General features: G+C 36.2%; 1 protein-coding gene across 1 annotated transcript; it reads left to right on the forward strand.

The window, feature by feature from the left end:
• The first annotated feature begins 488 nt into the window (after positions 1-488).
• LOC107797166 (ABC transporter A family member 7) lies at positions 489-9,969 on the forward strand. The gene is made up of 18 exons (XM_016620031.2): positions 489-715; positions 1,108-1,489; positions 1,591-1,670; positions 1,783-1,927; positions 2,398-2,517; positions 2,609-2,733; positions 3,498-3,656; positions 4,327-4,489; positions 4,579-4,704; positions 4,853-4,936; positions 6,272-6,627; positions 6,709-6,906; positions 7,126-7,235; positions 7,344-7,428; positions 7,719-7,847; positions 7,933-8,038; positions 8,374-8,462; positions 9,460-9,969. Exons 1-18 carry the CDS (start codon positions 647-649, stop codon positions 9,757-9,759), a joined length of 2,826 nt encoding a protein of 941 aa, XP_016475517.2. The 5' UTR covers positions 489-646; the 3' UTR covers positions 9,760-9,969.
• The last annotated feature ends 766 nt before the right edge of the window (positions 9,970-10,735 follow it).

Here is a 10,735-nt window from a genome sequence, read left to right on the forward strand (position 1 = left end):
AGGAAAAGAGTTTTTTTTGTTGTGTCAAGACAGAAGAAGAATTGGAAGGAAATGAGAAGTGTTAACGAAAAAATAAAAGAAAAAGGAAGAGATAAGAGGACTGTGATGAGAGGGGTAACGAAGAAGACGAGGAGGGGGTACCTGAAGGCATTTGGTTTTTTGTTTTAATTTTTAGTTTCTGTCTTTTTTTAGTATTTTTTATTCCAATAAACTGAATTCAGTGTCTAATTTGCGTGATTGGTAGGCACTATTGCCACATCACACACGGTGTTGCCATACAAGCATGGTCAACCGGGCAAAGATATTTAATAATACTTATTCTGTCAACTTTGCCTTGCAAGAGAGAAATTAGACCGCGTGATGCAAAGGGCAGTTTAGTCATTAAGGCAGCCTCCTTCACCCATAATGAATAGGACATGAAAGGGCAATTTCGTCAGCTTAGATAAGTTCAAAAGAAAAAGAAGAGGGCACTCAAACTGGAGATGCTATATAAAGGAGATTCGGCAAATTGAGGGAAACGTCTTTTCATTCTGAGTTCTAAAAGTGGAGATTTCTCAACGAGCTCTCTTTCACTAACTTCTAAACAAGTTTAAAAATAAAAAATAGAATACTTGCACTTAAAAAAAGTTGAAACAAAGCTGCGGCCATGGCGGATGGTCCAGCGAGCTTCTGGACTCAAGCCAATGCTTTGCTCAGAAAGAATTTGACTTTTCAGGTTTGTTTAATTGTTTCTGAATTTATGGCGCCGTCTCAATATGGTTAAATTGAATTTAACTCTGCTTTTTGCAATTCAAGTTCAAGATTTAGTTACCTCTTTGGCCTGTTGTTGGATGTTATTTTTTGTTGGGTTCACTTCTGTCCATGATATTGTAAAATTTATAATTGACGTTTAAAGGTTGGCCTTATTCCGTTTTTTCAGAATGATAATTTTTTAATTAAGTGGTTCTATTTGTATCTGAAGCAAAAATTAGATCATTTTTTTTTGGTTGAGTATACATCATATATTGTTTGGAAGTAAAAAATGTGATAATTACATATTGAGTTGTTTCTGTGATTTCATGATTCTATTCTGAAATGGTATGTTGTTTCCTTCTCATTTTGTCGCAGAAACGAGATGTTAAGTCAAATATTCGCCTCATTTTGGTCCCTATCGTACTTTGTTTATTGCTAGTTCTCATTCAAAATTTGGTCAATAAAGAGTTGGATAAACCATCAAACAGATGTGGCTGTAAATGTGTTGACACAAATGGTGATGGCAAATGTGAAGAAGTTTGTGGTATCGAATATTCAGATTTGGATCAAGTCGGCAGCTGTCCGATTCCTAGCCCACCGGAATGGCCTCCCTTGTTACAGATACCAGCATCAAAGTATCGTGCTGTTCAAACTGATTCTATTTCATATAGGGACTTGCCCGATGATTCATGTAAAATATCGGGTTCTTGTCCAGCTACTATACTTCTGACTGGAACTAATCAGACTTTTGGAGAAAGTACGAATTGTTTTGCTTTGATCCTACTATACCTGATGTGAGCGGAGTATTTTCTCTGATGCCGTTTCTAATGTATGTCCAATTAATATGGAACTTGATAGGTATGGGTAGAAATTTTTTCAGCAGTGGATCAACTCTAAATTCCTCTGACATTTTCTATAGCTTAGCCTATAATATCTTGGTGAGCCTCTCTCCATTTAGCTTATGCTATTTTACTTTTTCCCTTGAGATTCGCTGTACATAGGTTCAAAATTTAGTCTCTGTTTGATGGTGAATGCCCTTGAAATTTTCAGGGTTCCGAGTCACAGACTGAGCTTATGAATTTTCTCGAGGCAGCTTTCTTCTCCAACTTGCCAGTCTACAATGTTCGACCTCAATGTCCTCCAAACTCTACATTTTCTTTTCCATTGGAATTTGGTTCTGTAGCTGTTCAGCAAGGTAGTCGATTTATGTTTGTTACTTCTTTCTGACTAGCCTTAGCCTTTTTGATGTTAGATATTGCATGTGTATAATTTGTAAATGCATGAAGAAGGCACACGGTTTAGGTTGAAAAAGTAGATATCTTCTGGTAATAAGTGACATACGGTTAGTTTAACGTGTCGCCATTGAAGTTGAATCTAGATTTCATGGTTATGGTCTGACCCAAGTAGAATAAATTTCTATTATCGAAGGTCTTATCTTTGAGATGTTGTAGTTCAGTGCTGGACATACTTCTCAAACTACCTGATTGTAATCTTAGGTCTTTACGTTTACGCATTCATAAACAATTTGCAGATAAGCACATGAGCTGACACTCTTTCTAGGATTAATGCTGCTATATATATGCATAGTCGAGTATTGTCAAAGAAAATTAGACTCTTCCAAGCAAACAAGCTTATATCTTTTCCATATTGGGTTAATATATGCAGAGATAAGCTGTGTGAAAGGTTTACACTTGTGGCGTAATAGTTCTTATGAGATCAATGATGAGCTTTATAAAGGTTACAGGAAGGGGAATCCAGTGGGAAAGATAAACGAGATAATAGCAGGTTCTTCTGGTGCTCTCTGCATAAATGTCCTAATGCATAGCCATGCTATTTCAAGATCATCTTAACAACGTATGATCTCTTTTTTTTGCAGCATATGATTTCTTTAATTCAAACAGAAATGGTTTCAATGTGAATATTTGGTATAACTCTACGTATAAGGATGACACAGGCAATCGACCTATGTCATTGACAAGGGTTCCTCGTTCAGTGAATTTGGTAAACCTTCCAATTTCTACTTCCATGTTCTTCTGTATGCAAATTATCCTTGACCCTTGCAAGTTTTGTATTGTCTTGATAATCCAAAGTAAAGGGAATCCTTATTAGTATTGAGAGATTCCTGAAAGTGAGTTCCATTTACTTGAGTTGGGCATGACAATGCAAGGGATGAATATTTGGAGAACTCAGTGCATTTAGCTTTAACATATCGTTCCCGTGTCCCCTGCTTTATGATGCCCTTAATCTCTCAAATACATTTATATGTCTTGAGACATGAGTCTGTATAAATAATTAAATGCATTTACATATCTACACGCACACGCACACGCACACGCACAGATATATAAATAAGATTTGCTGTATGCTTTTAAAGTCGGAAAGATTTGTCTTAATTTTATACTCTATGAGTGCCTTGTCTAGATTACCCTGATCATATCTGTGCTTCGTATTGATACTATCTGGATCAAATATCTTCATTTTCATTGACAAATGTCATTGTGAGCTCTTAAATTGTGAAATTTTCCAGTTAATTAGCAAGAACCATATTGTATCAACTTTGACCGTTACTAAGAAATATTTAGTTGTGTGTTCCTTATCCTACTAGCAATTCAAAGGTCATTTGATTTTCTTCACATTGCACTTCTTCTTGACTGAATGGAATGAATATCTATATCTACAATGTTTTTTGATTATTTATGAGCAACTAAATAAAGTTGTATTGAACATATTTAAGTAACTTAATTTTTGCTAAATGTCATGTACAGGCATCAAATGCCTACCTTCAGTTTTTACTTGGACCTTCTGCAAGAATGCTGTTTGAGTTTGTCAAAGAAATGCCCAAAGCAGAAACAAAACTCAAGCTGGACTTTGCTTCTCTCCTGGGACCACTATTCTTTACATGGGTGGTTTCTCAACTTTTTCCTGTAAGTAAATATGTTTTATTCTATTTTGAAGAACTTGTTCAGTTGACAGTCTCAATCATGTTAGACAAATCTGTTTTCTATTAAATCTATCCATTGATGCCAACTTGTCAGCTATCCATTTCCTAGACAACTTTCTTGGCATTCATCAACTGCCTTGTTTAGTATTTACCTCTTTTTATGTGTTAAGAGTCACGAGGAGTGAAAGTTATCACCTTATTCAGTCATACTGTATGAGTTTTAAGCCTTTTTTTTGGCTGAACATGGTTTATTTCATGGTTCATGTACGAGTAGGAAGACTGAGTATTTGATGGGCGAATTACAGTCTTTAAGGCCTCTTAAGCTGTTAATTTAGTTATTCCAAGAAATACTTACTAGAATTCATCGCAGCAAACATACAAAAGGCTTAAACTTCTTTCATAGTGTCAGGCTTCTTTAACTCGGTACTTTGTCGATCATGAGATATGTACTGTAGCTTTTGACGATCAGTATTTCTGAAACTGCTCCAGTGTTTATTTTCCTTAAAACAGTATCTTGCCTGGTTAAGTTTATCTTATTAATTTGTAACACAGTAATTGCATATGCTTATACTGATGTTATATTTTTTATTATTATATGGTTCTATTTAATTCTTTATGCTTGTCATATTTATCGCATGATTAATTGTTCGCAGGTTGTTTTGATAGCTCTAGTTTATGAGAAGCAGCAGAAACTAAGAATCATGATGAAAATGCATGGACTTGCGGATGGTCCCTATTGGATGATTTCTTATTCTTATTTTTTGGTCGTATCTTCTATATACATGTTATGTTTTGTGATTTTCGGCTCATTAGTAGGTAATTCTACTGCTACTCTGTTGACCCTTGTATATTAAATGGATTTGGCTGATACAAATTTCCTGTTTTCCCCTTATTTCCTTTTGCAGGCTTGAAGTTTTTTTTGCTTAATGATTACAGCATCCAGTTCGTGTTTTACTTCATTTACATAAACTTGCAAGTGTCCCTTGCTTTTCTGGTTGCTGCATTTTTCTCGAATGTTAAGACAGCTACAGGTTTGATAACTGCAATAGAAGTTGGTGTTAATATTGCATGGATTTCATATGAAACAGAATGTTTATGAGAAGGATGAAGCAATTTTTCATATTAACCTTCAGCAACTAACATGATATGACTAATTCTGTTTACTTGACATTGTAACAGTCATCGGCTATATGATGGTGTTTGCAAACGGACTCTTGGCAGCATTCCTTTTCCAGTTCTTTCTCCAGGATGAATCATTTCCCAGTAAGTTCAGAAATACTAAGGCTGTCTCGCTAACTCTTTGATCGTCAACTATAAATCATGATTTTCATAGTTGTACCACCTAGTCACCTTCCAGATTGATGATAACTCTGTTTTATTGTAGCAGTATATTTGTACTGACCTGAAGTTCATTAGGGACCTTTGAGGGGATTGCATCATTCAATTTCTACTGTGAAAATTTAATAGCATGATGGTTGTCTCTTTTATCTGCTTATCTAGAGCTCTTAGTAAATAGTTAACAAATATCGTTAAAGGGAAGGAGAATACTGTCTGAGAAAGGGTGACAGGAGGGGGCAAAAGATTGGTCAGGGGATTTTTGAGAAGGTTGGGTGAAAGGCGGTAAAGGGTCAGGAGAGAAGAAGGATTCATATGCATCATACATGTAAAAGTCAAAAGAAGAAAAGTTAAATGATTAGAGGCTTCAGCCCAACATCATTCTCTACCACCACGTCCCGACTATAAAATTCGTTCTTTCTCCTGATCGTATTCAATGTAAGTGGCTTCATGTTATAAAAATTTAAGTAATGGGGTGAGAGGTTACTGATTTGAGCCTGATAGTCAATCCCCGTATATATATATACACACACACACAACTGTGGTCTTTTTACATTTTTTGTTGGATTTACTGATCGAATGTTGGTATGAATTTTCTGTCTTCATATTGTAGTGTTACCATATCCTATGAGGCTGGATTATAGAAATGTAGAAGGAGAGGAGGAGAAGTAAATGAGGGGATGGAACAATTCAGGGGGTTAGCAAGCCTTCCATGTTAATGCTTTTTAATATCTCCAGGCTCATGATATATATATATATATATATATATATATATATATATATATATATATATATATATATATATACAACTGTGGTCTTTTTGCATTTTTCTGTTGGATTTACAGAAATGTAGAATGAATTTTCTGTCTTCATATTGTAGTGTTACCATATCCTATGAGGCTGGATTATAGAAATGTAGAAGGAGAGGTAAATGAGGGGATGGGACAATTCAGGGGGTTAGAAACCCTTCCATGTTAATGCTTTTTAATATCTCCAGGCTTTGCATGATTATAGGGAACAAATTACTGTGTTCATTTTAACTTTCCCTTCTTTACCAAGGAGCACAGAAGCTATATACTTTCATTAGGTGAAGAAAATCAACTTCTTCTCTTTTCCTTCCCTTCTGTGCCTTATGATTAAGATAGTGATCTGATTCTTTTGCCTTCATTTCTCCTGATATGTTGTTCTATAAAAGAAAGTTCTGTTTGATTTTGTTTTTCACTTTTGTATACTAATCTGGTAATTTCTGTCATGACATTGAAGGAGGCTGGATTATAGTTATGGAGATATATCCTGGATTTTCTCTTTTTCGTGGATTATATGAGTTTTCCCAATATGCTTTCAATGCTAATTATATGGGAACAGATGGTATGAGATGGAAAGATTTGAGTGATGGAAAAAATGGGATGAAGGATGTCCTAATAATAATGATAGTGCAGTGGTTGGTCTTTCTCTTTCTTGCTTATTACATTGATCAGATTGCATCATCAGGGAAAGATCCCCTATTTTTCTTGTGGAGCTCCCGAAAGAAGCCTTCACCTTCCTTCAGGAAACATAGTTTACGAAGGCAGGGTTCTAAAGTTTTCGTACAAATGGAGAAACCTGATGTTGCCCAGGAGGTAAACATTTAATTATCTGGTGAAAAACATTATGTTTGTTCCTATCTACAAAACTAACCATATGGGACCTCCTTTCAACAGAGGGAGAGAGTTGAACAGTTACTCGAATCAAGTACAAGTCATGCCATCATTTGTGACAATTTGAAAAAGGTTTATCCAGGGAAAGACGGAAACCCTGAGAAATTTGCAGTGAGAGGATTGTCACTTGCTTTGCCTCAAGGGGAATGTTTTGGTATGCTTGGTCCCAACGGTGCTGGCAAAACTACTTTTATTAATATGGTCAGTCCTGTGGTCTGTCTTGTGTTAGCTATATCTTTGTAATTCTTTTAAGTTTTAGTCACTCAAGGATGTGACCTTAATGTGTACATAACTTTAAAACACATTCTTAGTGCCCTTCATTTTGTAGACAGATGTGCTGTATACTGATTTTCTGTTTCTTTATTTAGATTGCTAAACCTGAAAACTCTACACCCTTGAGTGACAATTTTCTGCTAACAGATGATTGGGCTCATAAAACCAAGCTCCGGTACTGCATATGCTCAGGGTATGGATATACGAACAAACATGGATATGATATACACCAACATGGGTGTATGTCCGCAGCATGAGTAAGAATCTACTTTTTCTTAAGTTAAGTCGACACTTGATCCCTCCCCCTTCCTGCAAATTTCAGTGTCCTAATACTGATTGTTTTTTCATTTGGACATTTGTTTCAGCTTACTTTGGGAAAAGTTAACAGGAAGGGAGCACCTACTTTTCTATGGAAGGCTTAAAAATCTTAAAGGATCAGTCCTGACACAAGTAAGTTAATGGCTCACGTCTTAACTTCTACTTGGGCTTATGAGAAGTGCTTGTAGAATTAGCTTATCGTCCAAAAGCTGTTAGAGCAGAAACGCTGATTCAGCTAAGTTACAGACTATTAGTATAACTGATTACCCCCCTCCCCCCAAGGTCCTTAAAGTACATCTAATCTTCAAGTTTTGGGGTTGGGAATACGGGCAATGCATTGTATAGGCAACCTGAAAGACAAAATCTTGATAAACTTGACTCCTCATCCAAAGCAGTAACTTCTTTTACTTTTCTGCCTACAGGCAGTTGAAGAATCTCTTAAGAATGTCAACTTATTTCATGGGGGCGTTGCTGACAAGCAAGCTGGGAAATACAGTGGAGGTATGAAGAGGAGGCTAAGTGTTGCAATTTCACTGATCGGAGATCCTAAGGTATGTTAATTCTACCATCCATCCTCATGGGAAGACATTCGGAGTTATGTGTATTCATATTCTTGTGGTTTATGAAATATTCCAGGTTGTCTACATGGATGAGCCCAGTACTGGACTGGATCCAGCTTCGCGACATAACTTATGGAATGTTGTCAAACGTGCAAAGCAAGATAGAGCAATTATTCTCACAAGTAATTTAACATTACTTCTCTTGTTTCTTTGTTTCCCCCTTTGACATGAATAAACTATGTGCCCTCAGGGCAGTACTAACCAGTTGTATTAAGGGTTTCTCCAAATTCTGTTCTTTATGAACATTACAAAGTAATCTTTGAAGTACTGATAAATGATAATGGGAGATATGCATTGTACACCAGTTGGTTGTCATTCCACATTAATTCATATGTGAATTTTACATCCCAGCCCAGCATACATTGGACATTGCACACCTGAACTCTTTCCTAGTTCCTTTCTTACCACTGGTTAATGAGATCATTAATATGACTACTCATAAGGATAACCATTTCAGCCCATTCCATGGAAGAAGCAGAGCATCTATGTGATCGACTAGGAATATTCGTTGATGGCAGCTTGCAGTGCATAGGAAATCCCAAAGAGGTACTTTCAAGCTTTTCGATATTTTCAAAATCCTGTATATTTCCGGTTTTGGTGCACTGGATTGTTACTGTGCCTTCTCTAGCTGTTGTGAGATTATGGTGTCAGATATTCCACTGATACGAGTAATAATGTGTGCCTAAGTAAAGAAAGAAGGGAAATGGAGACTTATAGGATGTTTGGCCAAACTTCTAAAATCTGCTTATTTTGAGAAGTGTTTTTCTCAAAAGTGCTTTTTTAAAAAGTATTTTTGAAGTGTAGAGTGTTCATAACATTAGTATTGGCACGCAGTCTCGTTTTTTGTTGGTAGTAGGTTGTTATTACTAACCGTTATTTTCTTTCATTGTTGATCGCTTTACTGTCTTGTTGTTTTATTCTGCTTTTATATGGCTTTTTGATACTGTCCCTTTTTGCCTATATTTTCATTAATGTGGTACTTATAATATCCTGACGCGAGGGTCTATTGGAAACAGCCTCTCTATCCTTACAAGGTAGGAGTAGGGTCTGCGTACACACTACCCTCCCCAAACCCCACGGTGGGGGATAATATTGGGTATATTGTTGTTGTTGTTGTAAAGAGAAGCAATTTGTATTTGATTAATTAATTTGAAAAACACTTTTGAGCAACAATTAGTGTTTGACAAAGCTTTTAAAAAGTGTTTCTAAGTGTATTTTTTCAAAAGTATTTTTCAAAAAAGTGCTTTTAGGGGGAAGCTACTATTTTCTGCTTCTCAAAAACTGTTTCTGCTTCTGTTTAAAAGCACTTATTTTACTTTTAAAAGCTTGGCCAAACAGCTTAATTTTGGGAAAAAAGCACTTTCGGTCAAAAAAGCACTTTTGGCTCAAAAAAAAGCTTGGCCATACAGCTAGTAGTAGTCTAATAAGCTGTAAAAAGTAATGATTGCCAGGGCTGAGTAAGTATATTTCTCTTTTGACCTCCCATCTGCTTCTTTTTTATTCTCAAACTGGTCTGACCATTTCTTCTCTTATTGGATAACAGTTGAAGGCAAGATATGGGGGGTCTTATGTGTTTACAATGACAACATCATCAGATAATGAGGAAGAAGTGGAGCACATGGTGCGACACCTATCCCCAAATGCCAACAGGATATACCATATATCTGGGACACAGAAGTTTGAGTTGCCAAAGCAAGAGGTTAGAATTGCAGATGTATTTCAAGCAGTTGAGAAAGCAAAGAGTAAATTCACAGTTTATGCTTGGGGTTTGGCTGATACAACTTTAGAGGATGTGTTTATCAAGGTTGCTCGCAGTGCTCAGGCTTTCAATGTTCTCTCTTAACATCCATATTTGCATTTAGCACCAATGTCCATATTTTATTGCGGCTCAAGTTTTTCATTTTGTGATGATTTTTTTTAATCACTGTCATACATTTGTGTTACTAGATATATATTTTTTTTGATACATTGGAAAAAAATGTAAATATCATTTGTAATAATACAGTTCGCTTCTCAACATTTGTTTCATATAGAAGTGTCGACGACTCAAAAATTTTCCGTAATGTCTATATATTTCTTGTTTCTTATTTAAATGACTACTCAGAGAGATACGTAGCATATGGACTCTGCAGAAAGTTATTTTTGGTGAGAGTTTGAAAGCCATGAAAGAGATGAGAGAAGTGTGATGATTTCTTCCCAAGTGAACCATAACAACCAATATTCAGAATGCAACAGAGGTCATTTTGTCGAAGTTAGAGTTCTTTTTCAGTGATCAGAGTATTGGATTTGGAGAAAAAGCCAAATAATTGCAGAAGCCCGAAAAAGGGTACGTCCAACTGCAGCCAAGGCAGAGAAGAGTTCCGAAGCAGGATGTGCAAATTCTTTTGAAACTAACAACCCAACTGAAGCTTGGACCTGAAAACAACCCAGCTGAGGAAGAGGAGAACATAAAGAAGCTCTATTTGAAAATTCTGGTGAGGGAAAGAGATAAGCCATGGATTTTCAAATAGAGCTCCTTTATCATAGGACAAAAGTGAGCTGAGGAAGAGCAGTTCCATGGCTTCTCTCTCTCTCTCTCTCTCTCTCTCTCTCTCTCAAAGTTTCAGTTTTTGCTGAGTAAGGAAGTTAGTTGATGCACTTCATATGCAAGAACAAATGAAGTCACGTCTTTTCCAGGTTAATTTGTTTTTAAATGTTTGCCCCTTCGTTTTTTGTTAAAATGACTTTACATGCCACAGAATCACAGAATCTTGTCCACTAGAGTAGAAAGTTCCAAAGTCAATATGGATTAGGGTGTCGAAATCTGTCCTTGTTTTTTT

Source organism: Nicotiana tabacum, chromosome 4 (genome assembly GCF_000715075.1).
Source record: "Nicotiana tabacum cultivar K326 chromosome 4, ASM71507v2, whole genome shotgun sequence".
Classification (NCBI taxonomy): Eukaryota; Viridiplantae; Streptophyta; class Magnoliopsida; order Solanales; family Solanaceae; genus Nicotiana; species Nicotiana tabacum.

Bases quoted from the DNA above. Each gene is read 5' to 3' on its own strand.
- LOC107797166 (XM_016620031.2), top strand. From the start codon at position 647: ATGGCGGATGGTCCAGCGAGCTTCTGGACTCAAGCCAATGCTTTGCTC. The intron at 1,490-1,590 runs GTACGAATTGTT...GGAACTTGATAG, and splicing joins TAATCAGACTTTTGGAGAAA to GTATGGGTAGAAATTTTTTC. The intron at 3,657-4,326 runs GTAAGTAAATAT...AATTGTTCGCAG, and splicing joins TGGTTTCTCAACTTTTTCCT to GTTGTTTTGATAGCTCTAGT.